This window comes from Perognathus longimembris, chromosome 5 (assembly GCF_023159225.1).
Source record: "Perognathus longimembris pacificus isolate PPM17 chromosome 5, ASM2315922v1, whole genome shotgun sequence".
NCBI classification, from domain to species: Eukaryota; Metazoa; Chordata; class Mammalia; order Rodentia; family Heteromyidae; genus Perognathus; species Perognathus longimembris.
Genome location: NC_063165.1, coordinates 40,002,639 through 40,020,360, shown reverse-complemented (window position 1 = coordinate 40,020,360; position 17,722 = coordinate 40,002,639). Strand labels below are relative to the sequence as shown.

General features: G+C 38.5%; 1 protein-coding gene across 11 annotated transcripts in view; it reads right to left on the bottom strand.

The window, feature by feature from the left end:
* Phldb2 (pleckstrin homology like domain family B member 2) overlaps positions 1-17,722 on the bottom strand; it is a 200,623-nt gene that overhangs the window by 20,421 nt on the left and 162,480 nt on the right. For 7 of the 11 annotated variants that reach the window (XM_048346584.1, XM_048346585.1, XM_048346577.1 and 4 more), the window contains 6 exons: positions 13,575-13,730; positions 12,522-12,632; positions 9,799-9,888; positions 5,937-6,080; positions 3,459-3,599; positions 1,707-1,806 (listed from right to left, as the gene is read on the bottom strand). In XM_048346584.1, coding sequence (XP_048202541.1) covers positions 1,707-1,806; positions 3,459-3,599; positions 5,937-6,080; positions 9,799-9,888; positions 12,522-12,632; positions 13,575-13,730 — 742 coding nt within the window. The remainder of the gene's footprint in view (positions 1-1,706; positions 1,807-3,458; positions 3,600-5,936; positions 6,081-9,798; positions 9,889-12,521; positions 12,633-13,574; positions 13,731-17,722) is intronic. The other 4 variants (XM_048346579.1, XM_048346582.1, XM_048346583.1 and 1 more) reach the window with 2 other exon arrangements.

The window sequence follows — 17,722 nt, the reverse complement described above, 5'->3', positions numbered from 1 at the left end:
TCTGCCAGCTTTGTCATCTGCTGTGCCTCTAAGAATTATTGTCCCCGATCACTGTTCCTCTGGAAAAGCCAAAAGCAGCAAGCTGGCTTCAGAAGAATCATTTCTGTGTTGGCAAACCTATAATGGTTCTCTGTTTCCTCAGAAGCCAACGCGTCTGAGTCCTGAGAAACTTTGAACAGAACATCGGTTTCAAAGCTGCAGCAAAGACTAGAGCTTTAGTCTTCTCGGGAACACAAAAGATGTGTACATCAAGAACAGGAGCACAGAGATAAATCAAAGGCAAATGATGGGTTTGTGGAGCTTATGTCCCTAAGTGAGCTAGGAGACTGAGTTAGCTTTCCTTTATGACATGAGTGTAAGGACTTCCTTTATTTGAGAGAAAAATGGATTCAAAGCCTAAGAGATCAAATATTCCTTCAGATTCACCATGTCCTCAAAAAAAAAAATCCTCCTACAGGATAAGGTGAATAGCTCTAGAGTTTGATAAATCCATCCATTTAGTGCAAAGGTCTAGTTTTTCTTGTTTTCTACCTTAAGGGAGTACAATCACCTGTGGTCCCTCCCCATTTCCTGAGTGCTTAGTCTCCCCATAAATCCCTACAACACACAAAGCATGTGAATACACACAATGTCCTTGTGTGCTCCACTGGCCAAGCCATGCTTTGATGTCTTTGACCATGGGCAAAGCACATTTAAAAGGAAGCCTATTCATAGCATTTTTTTTTAAAGAGAAAAATGCTTCAACAGAAAATAAGACTCGACTCACATGTTCACAGTGATAAATCAAAGCCTAAATACAAAGACTTATTGATGCTCATTATTTAGGAAAATGAGGAGATATTTTTAGCCTACTAAGAAATTAAGAAAAAAGAGAACTTCCATCAAATATATTTTATTTAAATATTACAAGTAAAAACCTGTCTTCCAAATTATAAACCTCTCATAAATGCTATAGGTTTCATTAACTTCTTAGTTTTGAATTCTTTTGGAGTTCTGAGCACCATCTTGTCCATCTCCAATACTCAAACCATTTCTGGTAATGATGTACAAACTTCCTGCAAGTAGTATCTATGACATATTCACATGTGTTCACATATTATATATATGTACACATACACTTTTATATTGTATATAATTATATTAATGTATACCAATGTAAGTGTATATTTATATAATATGAATATGTGTATGCATACACACATACATATTTTCCTCTTAATAGGAAACCAAGATTATCCCTCCCAGCACCATGCAGAGAGGCCCAACAGTCAAAACTGAATTTCAGCCTGCTCAGAGATAAGGCTTTTGGCCCATCCAATCCCTGAATGTATTTAGAAACCACAAGTTGAGCACAGCAGTGTGTGTCTTCCATCCCAGCTACGATGGGAAGCCTAAAACAGGCAGATTGTGGTCTAGGTGTGTGCCCAGGCAGGAAGTGATATTATATCTTAAAAATAACCAGCACAAAAAAAGGCTTGAGCTGTTGTGCTTAGTGGTAGAGCCCCTGCCTAGCAAGTGCAAGGCCTTGAGTTTAAACCCAAGTATCACCACCACCAAAACAAAAAAAAAAAAGTTGAAAAAGAGTAAAAATTTAGGACTTTAGTTGATCCCCTTTCTAACCTCCCCAACTCTATTGTTACTCCCCATTCCTGAGAAATGTTAAAGTTCAACAAAAGACCACCCATATGTGATGGAAAGGTACATACCTCTGAGCATTCGCCGAGATTCCGAGTCTTTGGTCATGGTCGCCAGGGAGTGTGGGAGCACGCTGCCACAGCTGTTGCTCTGTCCCAGGGGCATGTGAGCCTGTGATAATCAGGAAGGAACACTTCAGGCAAACTTCACCCCACAGGGTCCTTCAGGAAATGCTCACATCCCTGTTTCTATAGCTCCTAAGTATTGAGGACTGAAAAGGTAGGTCATCATGTCCCATTTGTCAATGTTGGGCAGCCAAGGCCAATCACTGTTCTTCCTAAGAAACCCAAGGCAGTCTTAACATTGCAGCACTCTTCCAATGACAGCAATTCCAAAAGGGAAGACAAGTTGGGGGAAGAAATTGTCACCTGAGTGAAGGGCCAAATGTTCTTCATGCATTAGGAGCTGAGGGCAGATGCAGGGACAGGAATGCATACACAGCATGCAATAGGCCAGGAAGACCTACACTGGTTCAAATGCACCAATTTTCATCGACCCCCAGTTTTGCAAGAAATGGAACACTGGAGAAATACACTAATACCAAGCTGGTTTAAGGATGCTTTAAATATCAATATAAATAAAACATATTTGAAACACCCACATAAAATAAATGAAAACAAATTCTTTAATTCAGGATAAGGAGAAGGGCCTGCATTAAGAATTTCCCTCTAAAGCTGGGTGATAGTGGCATATACCTGCAATCCTAGCTATTTAGGAGGCTAAGATGCAGAGGATCACTGTTTTAGGCCAAGGGCAGGAAAGGCTGAAAGATTCTGTGTCCAAAATAATGAGTAAAAAGCAGGACTAGAGGTATGGCTCAGGTGGTAACGTGACAACCCAACAAGCAAGCTGAGCAAGTTTGAAGCCCTGAGTTCAAACCCTGGTACTGGCCTAAACAAAACAACAACAAAAAGAAACAAAAGAAAGAGAAAAAATGAATCTTCTTCTCCTTTATGTGACTTTTCCTAAGTTTCTGAAATGACCCTGTGGCATACAAGCATAAGGGAGGCCACAGACTTGACTCTCAGAGGCTCCCATCTCAGAATCACTAATACTAGCTGAAGGCTCAGGCATTAGTCACTTAGCTTCTTACCTCTCATTTATCCATATGTACAAATCAGACAGTAATCAGCAAACATTCTTAGTGCCTTAATGATGCTAAGTTTTACAGTAAAACTATTTTCCAGGCACTCATGGTTCGTGCCTGAGACCTGAGAATTGAGGCTCAAAGCCAGCCCAGGCAGAAAAGCTGGTAAGACTCTTCTCTCCAATGAGCCATCAAAAAAAAACCCATCAGAAGTGGAGGTGTGGCTCAAGTGGTTGGGAGCCACTTGTGTGAGTTCAAGCCTCAGTACCACCACAATAAATAAATAAATTTAATTAAAAGGAGGCTACTCACGTAAAGGACTAAACCCAGTGTTAAATATGTAGAAATTGGCCCAACAAATACCTGGGGCTGTTACTCCTGGAGTCCTAACACTGGAGTTTAAATCTGATCTTATTTCTAAATCTGGGGTGCAGCTATTCCAGGGCCCTGTCGGGTAAGTGAACTGGGATGGTGAAAATACTCAAAACCACATTCTTCACCCCCAGAACACGTAATCTGAATATCCTCTGAATAGCACAGAAAAGCTAGTCATGATGTCTGCCACACAGCAAATCCAATGCTTTATAATCATAAGCCTTTTCCTTCCAGACCTTTGCATGTTGGCATGTAATGAGAGGACTCAGGAAAAAGAACCCCTCGGTTCTTCCAGTCCTACCTTGGGGGTGGTGCTTCTCCCCATTGTAGCACTGCTGAAATGTGGGGAGATGGAAGGTGTGGTTTTCTTTCGAGGCAAAGTGTCACTCAGATAGAGGCCTTCTTTATGCTGTTTTTTCCTTTCTTCCAGACTTCTAAAGTGCTTTAAATGCAAACGTAAGGCAAAATAGCAACACTTGACTAACCACAACAGATCAGGGAAGAAATTATGACACATGCACTTACAAAGAAGGTTTCAAATTTTCACCCTGATTTTCTACTTCTGTTTACGTGGATGGTTTTGGTTAGCATTCGCTGTTACTGAACAATGGAAGAATTTGTTACTGAATCACCTTTCACTTTTGCAGTGCTGCCTTAGGGCCTCAGCACAACTTAAGAGTGATTGTGAAGGTTGCCGTTAATCCGATGGCTTTTGGCATGCAGGTGGTGGGACAGGGTAGTGGAACAGCCAGTGGATCAAACAAGTCAACAATGGCCGGTCTGGATAGTTTGGTGTGATGGCCCAGATCGCAGAGGCCGAGAGAAAAGGAGAGAAGGAAGTGGGCAAAGACAAAGAGCAAGTAAACAGAAAAGTTGGATGAAAAGGGTGATATTAGTTCAGTGACATAAACACACTCCAAATGTATACAAACTTTCCATAGAAGGCATCCTTCTGGGTTATTCTTGTAATCCACAACCCCTACTGTAACTGTAATTAATCTCTTATTTAAACCTCCCTTCCCCTCCTCTCCCCTCTCCTTTTTCTCCAAGTATCTTCAATAGTAAGGTGATTTCCTACATAAACCACTTTTAGATCTGGTTCATTCTAATTTCAAATTCTTAAAATACAAAAACATTACCAGATGTGGTGGCACAGCATTTGGAAGACAGAAGTAGGAGAATCACATATTTGAGGTCTCAAGTATTCCTTTCTCCTAGCTTCTCCCTTATATCCATCACCCTTTGTGGCCAATAAAAATAATTTGCTTGACATCACAACATTTAGACTATAGATTTTATAGAAGTACTTACTAGCATAGTACAGAAGATCAGTCATAAAATATTTTTGAAGATGTGAAATTTGTTTAAATGCATCAAAGCTAGAAGAAGACTGTCAAAATCTCAAAACTTTATATCATGATACTTTTAGAAATACTAAAAGGAAGGAAGGAAGGAAGGAAGGAAGGAAGGAAGGAAGGAAGGAAGGAAGGAAGGAAAAGAAAGAAGGGAGAGAGAGAGATAGAGAGAGGAAAGGAAAGAAGGAAGAGAGAAGAAAAAAGAAAAAAGAAAAGAAGTAAGCAAGAGATCTTGCCCTTTAAATAGTCATCTTTGAGCCAGGTGCTGGTGGCTCATGTCTATAGTCCTAGCTGCTTAGGAGACTGAAATCTGAGATTCTTGGTTTGAAACCAGCCTGAGCAGCAAAATCCACAAGGCTCTTATTACCAATTAACCAGCAAAAAGCTAGAAATGGAGCAGTGGCTCAAGTGGTAGAGCATTAGCCAGCCTGGAGTGGGAAAAGCTAAGGGACATTGTGAAGGCTTTGAGTTCAAGCCCTAGTACACACACATACACACACACACAACCTTTGGAAAAGTTGAAGAAGAGATTACACTTCAGTGATTTTATTACTTTACTGACCCCACCCCTTTATCCACCAGTTTCTAAATTACCTGTGGCTCCTGATGTTGTTGCCTTCTGTGTTTCTTAGCTGGCAGAGGTGGAGGTGTGTCATTTAAAGGGAAAGGATCAGATGTAGTCATGACTTCAGGCCAAGAGGCAGATGGAGGTTGAGTGATAGTATGAGGAGAAAGAGTGGAAGGAAACATAAATCCAGAACAGACAGGTGATCTTTGCTTTATAGGAGAAAGAAAAGGTATAGATATATGTCCATATATAATGAAAGGATAAGGCAAAGAAATGATATTGACAAACTGGTTTTTTGTTGTTGTTCTTATATGATAACCAAAAATTCAAAGGTAACAGCCTGTATCTTTCACTTTAGCTGCTTACTGAAATCTACACTGCAAGCAACTTGGATGGGTACCAAGTATTGTCATTTATTATTAATGGCCATTCCCAAGAATGTTTTAAAAAATGTATACGATTCAAAAAATATCTGTATGGCAAAACAAAGTAGAAAACAAAATCAAGCTGGAAAGGTGATTCAAACCAATAATTTTAGAAAGATTTTTAAAAAAATTTTAAGAACACTAGGTCAGGTTAGAGTGCTAAAGCACTGAGCTTGTTTGTTTGAAGTTATTTCTCTTTCCACCCACTCTTTACCAGAGAGATGTATATAAATACCATTTCACAGGGTCTGGCATTTTAAATGGTGGAACAGAACCACAAATAGGTATGCTTTAGAAACTCAGCATCATTCTGCCAAACAGACAGCTGTCTGCCGCATACCATCATTTTGCTTCTTTCCAGCTCACAGTGGGTTAATTGTTGACATGAAGAAAAGCAGTGAATGAATGAATGAAATGTCATGCCCACACACCTCTGGACTCTGGGGCTGGCTCCCCGGCACAGCTGAGGCAGGCTCAGTGACAACAGCATCAGCGTCAGCAGAGAACTGAGCGGAAGGGGACAGACTCGTGGAATTGCCACATGGCTCATTAATTTCACTTACACTGAGATAGCCCTAAAAGGAGGAATTGAGAAGTTAACACAAAGAAAGCAAAAGCTGAGGCATGCGAGAGTATTAATGTTCTCAGTACAATGGAGTTAGCTGACAGCGGCATAGCTAGGTACCTGGGTATTTGCAAATGTTTCATTAAGGGAATAATCAGTAATCAAAATGGATATACAGTGAGTAATTTTGAAAGAAAATGATATCATCAATATTAAGTATAATTTGCTTCAGAAAAATCAAGATGAGTCTATGATCAATAACACAACACCTTCTACTGAAAAATAATTAGAGATATCAGAGCTCATTCTGTGGAAGGAATGACATTGTCATTGTACATACATTGAAATCAACCACACACCAAAAAAATTTGAGGGATAAAATTGATAATGCAATATTAGCATTCAAGTTTCCCCACAAATCTTTACTCTTAGATTTTCCCTTCTTTTTGCTTTGTCAGTAAAATTAAGCTAAGAGATGCTGGGTTTTGCACTAAAGAAATATTTATACAACAATAATTTATTTAGCTAGAATTTATTTAGTAGAATTTGGCTTTTGAGCATATGCATCTCAATCAATTGGGAATAAAAAGGAAACTGTCTTAGCATTCTCAGATAGACACACATACACAGATAGACACACACACACATATACACACACACACACACCCCTAAGATGTAATTGAAGGCCATTTCAATTCAAAGCAGCTCCCCAACTCCAATTCTTCCCCTGAGACAGAGAATAATCACTTGCATTTGAACTCAATAATTCAGTTCTAGCTGTGGATCAGAGAAAATACCTATAAGTCACAATCTCTGAATCAAAACACCTACATTTTTATTTGCGGAAAAAGCATGTATGAGTTTTCATAGAAAGCAATTACACAGATGAATCATGGTTTTCATCATGCCAACAAAATAATATCTGACATTTGGGTTTCATTATTAGCCCAGTGGACATATCATTAATCCTATTAAGAAAAGTCACGGGCTGGAGATATAGCCTAGAGGCAAGAGTGCCTGCCTCGGATACACGAGGCCCTAGGTTCGATTCCCCAGCACCACATATACAGAAAACGGCCAGAAGCGGCCCTGTGGCTCAAAGTGGCAGAGTGCTAGCCTTGAGCGGGAAGAAGCCAGGGACAGTGCTCAGGCCCTGAGTCCAAGGCCCGGGACTGGCAAAAAAAAAAAAAAAAAAGAAAAGTCACTATGCTTGGAATAAAGAATGGCTGGTATTTATAACCCTAGCCACTCAGAAAGGCAGAGATCAGGAGGACTGAGCTTCAAGGCCAGCCTACTGAAAAACTTCCCAAGATCCCATCTCAATCAGGTGTGGTGGTACACACCTATCAATAGCACCTACACAGGAAGTGCATATAGGAGGATCTTGCTCTCATCCACCGGCCTGGACATAAAAACAAGATCCTATTCAAAAAATAATGAAAGCAAGAAGAGTTGGGGGCATGGCTCACATGGTGAAGCATTTGCCTGGCAAGAGCAAAGCTCTGGTTTAATCTCTAAGACTGACACAGTGGTGTGATGTGTTCAAGCCAAAACTTCAAGCTGAGCTGGGAGCCAGTAGCTCACATCTGTAATCCTAGCTGCACAGGAGACTGAGCTCTGAGGATCACAGTTCAAAGTCAGCCTTGGAAGGAGAGTCCTTGTGACTCTTATCTCCAATTAGCCACTAAATGTTGCAAGTGGAACTGTGGTTTAAGTGGTAGAGCTCTAGCCTTCAGTAAAAAATTTAGTGACAGTGTGTAGGCCCTGAGGGTAAGCCCCTGTATTGACACCAAAAAGAAAATTTAAAAAAGAAAAAGAAAAGGGAAGATTTTATCTAATCAAGAGAAGAAGAGGATTGAAAGCCAATCTAATTAATTTCAATGCCACATCTTGCCTCTTATGCCTAGATACATACCTTCTTTCTTATGTCTATTCTGTCTTCATCTTCTTTAAATAGTACTTGTCATCCACTCTTTGTTCAAACAGTAATAGCGGCATTGTTCTTGATATTTCCTTTTTATTACTCTATCCTCACAACCAGTCTATTAGTGAGAACTTTTTATTTTTTCTTTTCTTTTGTTTTCTTTCTTTTTGGGGGGGGGAGGGGTCAGTCTTGGGGCTTGAATTCGGGGCCTGGGCGCTGTCCTTGAGCTTTTCAGCTCAAGGCTAGCACTCTGCCACTTTGAACCACAGTGCCACTTCTGGTTTTCTGGTGATTAATTGGAGATAAGAGTCTGACCTTCAGATCTCAGCCTCCTGAATAGCTAGGACTATAGGTGTGAGCCACTGGCACCCAGTGAAGGCAAAAATAACTTTTGATTTTTGCCTCTAAAATATCATAAGTTTTAACTTATGAATCCAACTGATTCTCCCCCATTTTTTGTGAGGATCAGGTTAGAGCCTAATACCTCCTGCCTATATGTTTGCAATCATCTTCATACTAGTTTCCTGAATCTTCTTGTACATCCCTGATTCGCTAAGTAGCCCACAGTGATCCTACTATATGGGTACCTAGTGTCTTCTTCCTATTAGAACGACCCAATGGTGTCCCATCACACCTAGGGGAAAATGCATTTCATTGACATGACTTAATAGAGCCTATTCCCTACCCATCTTGGTGACATTATCTTTTGCTACTATAGTACATTCACAATCATACTTTGTTTACTAAACCAGCCACTTCCATGTTTTCAGCAGTGGAAAGAAATGAAAAGTCTGAATAAGCTACCAAAGCTCTCATCAAAATATTTTTTTTTAATGCTTCTGAAGAGCTGGGTATCTCACTTCTGTAATCTTTGGTGCTCAGGATGCTGAGATCTGAGGACTGAGGTTCAAAGCCAGCTTAGGGTAGACAAATCTAATAAATACCCCTATCTAATAAGACATCGATATGCCAGTGTGTAAGGTGTGGTTCCAGTGGTTGAGTACCCACCTTAATGGAAACAGCTAAGTGAGGGCTCCAGGCTCTGACTTCAAGCACATTTAGATAACAAAAGCTATTATTGCTTTTTATTTAAATTATTTGCATCTAGCTACATACACACCAAAAACATTTCCTGTGTAGAAATTTCTGAATCTCCAGTCTTTTTATGAGCAATCTGCACACAAGGGTGGTTCTTTTGCTTATGCAATTTTTATGTAGAAGCTTTCTCCCTAGCTTAGAACTATAAGGAAGCAAAAATACAAGGAAAAGGTTTCATTTATCAATCAGCATTATAATTTTCAAAATCAGAGCTCAAACATTCTATCAGCATAACAGTGTGCTCTGCAGAATGATATTTGAAAAAGTGGCATTGAAGAACAGATGGGCAAGAGCCCCCAAATGAAAGACAAGTTGGCAGACAGAATATTGGGAGTCAAAAAAGAAGTTGAGAAAATAAATAAATTAGACTATCTTTCCCAATATTTAAGTGTATATAACATTGTATAAAACTCAGAAGAACAATAAAGTGAAAAAAAGGAAAAAGAAAGGACCAACATTTTGTGAAACTCTAATGACTTCACAATGTCATTGCAAGGAAACCAATTGCATTTACACATGGATGCATGCACACACATTATATATATGTGTATATACACATATATGTATATATATATGCATTATACACAAAGATAATCCCTGGACTCCTCTAAGCATAAATAATGAAGTGCAGGAAACACATTAAAGCACTGAGTGCTTTCATAAATCATTAAGTTACTGTGAGTGGACATGAAAAATCATGGCTTACCTCTTTTAGAGTATTGGAGTTAACAGGAAACCCTTTTCCCCCAGAGAGGATGGTGTATTTCTTTTCCAAATTACAAAGATTCTCCTTTTCCTGAAGAAAGACAGACTCTATTAAACTTGGATGGAGAAAACCCCGTATACAACTCAGTACAAATACTGCATGAGAGATAAACCAAACCCCATATACTTGACACATTTCCTTGTTTTCTTATCATTCTTCACAACTGCTTGATATTGTCTATCTCTCATCTCTACTAGCTAATGCAATGCATAAGTTATTTTCTAGTACCTAGGTAATATTTCATTCAAGATAAATTTTGTAGTGATGACATCCCAAGAGCACAGGGTGTTCTCACTGGAGCAGAAATGGAAGAGGGAGTCCTCTGAGTCTCTCTTTTTGATGGAGCCCTTATGGCCCTCATCTTTTAATTTAAAGAATTATCTTTAAGTAGTTGCACAGAGAGGTTTCAATTCCACATGTCAGTTTACAAATATAATGTGTCTTGATCAATGTCACCCTTTCCATCATACTTACCCAACTCTCCCAACTCCATCCATACTCTCAAGTTACCTCCCACTTTCATTACAGATTATGTCTGTATTTGCCCATCTTTTCTCTCTCCATTTGTCTGCTACCCCTCCTTCACCTCCCTCACTCCACAAAATACATGTTAAACTATGTATCAATTGTTCAAAGGAGTTATACATATGGGAATCCTCCCCTTAGTATGTCATAGCAATATTTTTGAAAATGTATTTTTATACTCCTAAGATATAATCCTGGGCTTTAGTGATATAATATCACAATCCAATGTTATATATTTTCTTCAAAAATATTTGTAGTGTTAACTTTTATGTTTGGGTCTAAAATCTACACAATTTACGAATAACTTTTAGGAAAAATATTTATGGAACACATTGTTTATTGTGGTATAATTCACAAATAGTGAATACAAAAGATTTTAAGAATATTATTTGATGACTTTTTAAGAAAAAAGTCACCAGCTAGCTTCTTCGAGAGCTTATCCATAACTTTAGCAAACTAGCAGGATATAAAATCAATACACCAAAATCAGTAGCTTTTCTGCATACCAACAATACATAAGTAGAAAAGGAAATCAGGAAAACAATTGTTTGTGATATGTCAAAAATTTTGAGAATAAACCTAACCAAGGACGTAAAAGATGTTTAGAGTGGAAACTATAAAAATTTGAAGAAACAGAAGACAATATTAAGAAATGGAAAGACCTTCCATGCTCATGAATAGATAGAATTAATATCATAAAAATGGTCTCTTTCTTAACCTAAAGGTAGCTATTAATGGAATGCTGATTTCTTACAGGTGAGACCGTGGCATAGCATGCTCCTTTAATCCTTCACTCTGGACTTGATCTTCCTGATGCATACTACTCTGACTACAACATACATTTCCATGATCCCAAGTATCATATTTCTAGGTTAGTGGCCAGTATACAGAGCTCAGACCTGAGAGTGACCCCATCAACCCTGATGCTTGATGTCTTATTCCTGAAATAACATTAGGGACCATGCCAGAAAGTTGGGCTAAGAGTTGCTTTATTGGCCAAAGAGATCTCTTTATCTATTTGGTCCTTTTACTAAGACAGATAATATGGTTGCTTAGGTGAGGATGATCTGGCTGTCTTTCAACTGACTCCAGTGAAGTATGTAGTGATGACAAAGTCTAATTCCAATAGGGAAGATCCACATTCATATAATTGGTATTCAAAACACTGAGGCAGCTGAGTCAAATATGTGACAGCAGTAGAAAAAATGTTTACATAGTTGGGCTGGGAATATGGCCTAGTGGCAAGAGTGCTTGCCTTGTATACATGAAGCCCTAGGTTCGATTCCTCAGCACCACATATATAGAAAAGGCCAGAAGTGGTGCTGTGGCTCAAGATGGTAGAGTGCTAGCCTTGAACAAAAAGAAGCCAGGAGCAGTGCTCAGGCCCAGAGTTCATGACCCATGACTGGCAAAAAAAAAAAAAGTTGATATAGTTGTAATGGGTTTCATACATGGAAATAAAGCATTTCAATTATTAAAAAAGAGAAAGTTAGTTGGATGCTGGAGGCTTATATCTGTAACCTTAGCTACTCAGGAGGCTGAGATTTAAAGATTGGAGTTCAAACTAGTCTGGACAGGAAAGTCCACAAGACTTTAATCTCCAATTAAGCCCCCCAAAAGCTGGAAGTGGAGCTGTGGCTCAAGTGGTAAAAAGCAAGTAAAAGCTCAAGGACAGTGCCCAGGTCCTGAGCACAAGCTCTAGGATTTGCGCGCGCGCGCACACACACACACACACACACACACACACACGGAAATTTTAAATAGTAGATATATCCATTGTATGCATATAGACAGGAATGAAAATATTATAGTCATACTCCTTTGTACAATTAATATGCACTAATAAAATTTCGCATTTTTCCTTAAAATTACCCCAAATTGGTGTTCGAAAATAATTTAACTTTCTGATGAAAGATGTGACTCTTTCAAAAGAGGAAAATAAGAGAAAGTACAAATTTTCCATAGTTCATATTTTTACCATATAGAGAAAGCACTAAGAAAACATCCTTGCTGACTTTCTGAATAGCGGGTTAAGCTTTTACTACATCAAGTTATTACAATGAAAGATTGAGTGAAATGTACATGAAAGTCTCCTTGCGTCAGTGCATGCTAACCAGTGCTGATTGGGAAATACTTACTCTTTGTAGCATCATTATTAAATTATTCTTTTCTTTCACAAAATGATCTTGTTCTCTCTGAGCCTGCTGAACAATGTGATTGGCTTGCTTTTTCAATGCAGAAATTTTTTCCTAGAACAAAAAAGGCGATCATAGGGACACATAGTAGATATTTGGTTTGCCATTCTATACTCGGTAAGACTGTTAAGGTTTTGACGATGGTAATAACAGTAACCACATTTTAGCTAGAGATGGGCAGCCATATTACCCAGAGTCTAGGAAGTGTGTCTCACCTCAATGTTTCCTTACTCTAGCCCAATACAAGTCAAGTGATTTAAAATCTATTTTTAAAAACTCAGAAGTCAAGAGGAAGTCGTAAGAAAACAACAAGCACAAGATATGTTGTTTCCTCCCCTCAATTTTACCCCTTAAATTTATCCTCAAGTCTTATCAGGTTAGTACAAACTTTTAGAGTATGATGAGGTGATAGCAGAAAATTTCAACATAAATTTTGTTCAAAGACTTACTCTGAGTCTCTTAATGTGATTGCAAAAGTGAATGCTTTTAAAATAAATATTCCAATTACTAATTTCAATTATGTACTTTTAATGTAAGTGGAAAAAATGGGCATTATTCACAAATACATCAACAGCATCATTCACAATGATTGTAACATCTCTCTCAGCTTATCTGCTTCAGAGAATGATTCTCTGGAAAGAAGGCTGTATAATCTGCCAGATTTGATGCAATGAAATACACAAAGATACTCAGATGTACATGCCCAGAGCCATCAGATAGGTCATTATGATGTACCATGAAGTTTATTCTGGGCGCTGTCCCTGAGCTCTTTTGCTCAAGGCTAGTGCTATACCACTTTGAGCCACAGCTCTACTTCCAATTTTCTGGTGGTTAATTGGAGATGAGAGTCTCACAGACTTTCCTGCCCTGTGCTGGCTTTGAACCGTGATCCTCAGATCTCAGCCTCCTGAGTATCTAGGATTACAAACACCAGCCACTGATGCCCAGCTGAAGAGTTTAACTTTTCACATTAAGCACTATTTTGCAAAAAAGTACCTTTCTTGTTACAATGTTCCGTTGATATTCAGCCACTTCACGTAGGAGCTGTTGAGTTAAGTTTTCCTTCTCCTCATCTAGACGGCTCTCATGCTCAAGCTGTTGGAATTCCAGGTCTTCAAAGTGTTTGCTTTCAACATCCAACAGATCAGCATCCTTCAGACAAAGGAGAATAAACATAAGATAGGCCAGATGGTTGCAGAGTTCTTAATGTGAAGAAAGAATTATGAAAGGAGTTGGTCCAAGGTAGATTTCCAGTTACAACCCTAACAAGGGTGAGATCTTGACAATCTTCTTTTGGACTTAGACCCCAGGGCAGTATCTGCTCCAGTGGAATTAAAAGAGATATAGCAGAGAGGACAGCATTCCTTCATGATTATGGGTTCTTGCTTTCAATCTAAGTGGTTTTAATGTGGGTATTGAAGTATTTAAAAACTCAGCAAACAATCTAAATGCTATCTGTAGACTAGAGGCGAGATATAGTTTCTCAAGAGAAACCTCTTCTAACAATGAACTATGAAATGAGATTTTTTGAAATACGAAGTAAGACTTTAGTATATAGACAATAAAAAAGTTCCAAAAGGGGCTGGGGATATGGCCTAGTGGCTAGAGTGCTTGCCTCGTATACATGAGGCCCTAGGTTCGATTCCCCAGCACCACATATACAGAAAATGGCCAGAAGTGGCGCTGTGGCTCAAGTGGCAGAGTGCTAGCCTTGAGCAAGAAGAAGCCAGGGACAGTGCTCAGGCCCTGAGTTCAAGCCCCAGGACTGGCCAAAAAAAAAAAAAAGCTCCAAAAGTTTGAACACACATACACCTATGCACACAGAGATCAGAAGTTTGTAAGGGAGAATTTATGTACACCAAATGGCATATATCACAATTCATTAGGACATAAAGAGAAAATAAGACTGTTTGTCCTTGCTTAGTTTCCTTCTCAATTTTTCTTCCTTCTCTCTTTCCTCCCTTCCTCTCCTCTTTTACCCTTCCCTTCTACCTTCTGAATATTTGTATTAAAGGTATGTACAACTATACTGAGCTGGCATACATTAGCTCTATCTCTTGATGAATGTTTTCCAGCATGCAAACCAGTAGAGTTAATATATGTACAAACTTTAAATTTATTATTTGTACACTCATGTAATAATATATATGTGTGGGCTGGGAATATGGCCTAGTGGCAAGAGTGCTTGCCTCATATACTTGAAGCCCTGGGTTCGATTCCTCAGCACCACATATATAGAAAATGGCAAGAAGTGGCGCTGTGGCTAAAGTGGTAGAGTGCTAGCCTTGAGCAAAAAGAAGCCAGGGACAGTGCTCAGGTCCTGAGTTCAAGGCCCAGGACTGGCCAAAATAAATAGTGTGTGTGTGTGTTTGTGTGTAAGAAAAGATATCAAATAATTTTCTTAAAGGGATAAGCCTTTGGACATAAACTCTGGTTGATGGCATGTCTTAAGAGGCTTAGCAGCTGTACCCAGTGTACCACTCTATTGGGGGTCATTGAGAATGGAAGAAGCTATGTGTGTTTAGGACAGGGAGCATATTGGAATTCTCTGTATCTTTGATCAGTTTTGCTGTAAACATAAAACTGTTCTAAAAAGTAAGGTCTCCTTTAAGATCCTTTGTAGACTGAAGTTTTTAAAGTGGGTCTACATGAACCCATGGCAATTATTTAGAGGTAGAGCCAATGTTTTTGGCAGGCACAAAGGGTAAACAAAAGTTAAGCAGCATTACTCTGAGAGTAACCTTGAGGGTATTTAAGGAAAGTCAGACACCATGAAAATGAAATGGTCTAGAGCAGGCATTTTCCATTTAAATCAGAGCCATTTAAATCAGAGACACTTGAAAACAAGATTGTGTTTGTGCCTGTGCATTTGTGTAAGGCTAGGTGCACACTGCATAAATTATTCTTCAATTTTCTCTAAGAGAATACAAACTCTTTAATTTTGCAGCCTCTGCCAGAATTATGAATATCGTATGTGTAGAAGGTTTTAAAAAACTTAGGAATTATAAATAATCTATGGCCAAAAGGAAGAGGTAGCTAGGGAATATAGCTACCAGCTCTCCATGGCTAAAATAAACTGTGTACTTTTGCTGTTATTGCTCAATTAAATCCTCAAGGAGAGTAGAAAAACAGTTATATAAGTCCTGCAGCATTATTTAAACCTAGCTTCTTTCAGTTTTTATTCAGTGATAAAGTGAGGCTCTTGGAGTCTTTTTCTAGATTCTTCAATGAATTTCTTCTAAGGATGACTAATAGAGGGGCTTTTAGCAACTATGAAATCACAACCACTACTATAGCAACTAGGTTATTATGAGAACAGGATTCTCAAGGCTTAAGAGAAGGAAAACAGGACTGGAAGCATGTATTCAAGGTCAGTCATAGGTGTAATCACAGCACTTAGGAGATTGGTGCACAAAGGATTGTGGGTAGCCTGGGCTACATGGCAAGACTTAAGTCAAAAAACAAAAGACACACAAATGACAAATATTTTTTCCTCACACTTCTTAAAACTTCTTTATACTTTATTTGGCCCAAAAGACTTAGAATGTTTTGTTGGTTTAGTTTTAGTTTTGAGACTCTGTCTCAAAAAAGTAAAGAAAATAAATAAATCCAAACAAATAAAAGTCCAGGCTGTCCTCCTTCAGCCTCATAAATATTGAGGATTACATGCATGCATTACCACACCCCACGCCTGGCAAGAATGTGGTCTTGATTCAAAGTTTTTAGTTGACATTTTCAAATTATCAAGAAATGTATCAAGTTTGTAATTCCTAAAAGAATTGATTAAAGTGATTGTGTAAATAAGAAAGAAGTCAAGTGTTGTATCCCCAAACAAGTTATCTTCAGTCTTCAAATACTGCACTGGTTGATATAGTTACTATAATACAGACACATTCACTCCAGGGGTCAAGATCTTCCAAACAAGACTCATTTGTGGTTAAAGATTATCAAGAATTAAAAAAAGTTAAAGACTATTTTGGTTTATAACCATCTTCATTCAAAATGTATATTTGGGTCACAGTATGTACTAGGTTAGTCAGTTTTCTACTCCACATCTGGTTAATATGGTTAATTTTAACCCTGCAAAAGGCCTACCCTCACTCACTAATTTGTAGCTAATATTTAAACCACTGCATGAAAATAGTAGCATACTAGGGAAGAAAACTGAAAATAAAGCTAAGCTCAGTACCCAGATCCCACAGGCAAAACCATCTGACCAAGTCATCTCAGTCATTAAGAATGTGGGCATAATAAACCTTGTAAGAAAACAAGTGTTTGAAAGAGAGAGGAAAATCTTTTAAAAGATTTTAGATAAGAATAAGAATTTGTAGGGAATGGAATTCAGGCCCAAGACATAGTTGGATTGTTTATGAGAAACTCAAGGTCAAGTACATTACCAATAGGAGGAAAAATTTTAACTAACTTTGAATCACTGAAAGGACAAGAACACTTTCTACTGGGTGCCAAGCTCAAAGGCCAACCATAAGCATTTGCATTTAAAAAAACTTGTGCAGTTCATTATTTTTCTGATGACATTTTTTGGAGATTATATATATATATATATATATGGGTGAAGTGTGTGTGTGTGTGTGTGTGCAAATCTTCACTTTCTGTGCTTAATGGAGGGACAGGAAGAGACGAATAGATGTGGTATTGCCAGGAATGATTAGAAAATAATTTCATGATGCTATAAAGACCAAAACTCTGGAAGCAACTTTAAATGTGGCTCAGGATTTGTTAACCTTTCTCCATTTAATGCTTGACCCTGTGGATGCTTTTGGAAAATGGAAAACACACTAGTATATCTCTTTTTTTTGTTGTTGTTTGCTGCTTGTTTTTTGGTGCTGGTCTTGGGACTTTAACTCAGGATCTGGGGGATACTGCCCCTGAGCATTTTTGCTCAAGGCTAGCACTCGGACACTTGAGCCACAGCTCCACTTCTGGAGCTTTTTTGCTGGCTAATTAGAGTCTCATGGGGTTTTCTGCCCATGATGGCTTGAACTGTGTCTCAGAGCTCAGATAGATGAGTAGCTGGGATTACAAGGCATAAACCAGCTCAACCTCTTTTATAGATACATGTTGAATGAATTTTCAAAGACTAACAGATAAGCCTATTTTACAACCATTAATACATTTCTTCTAAT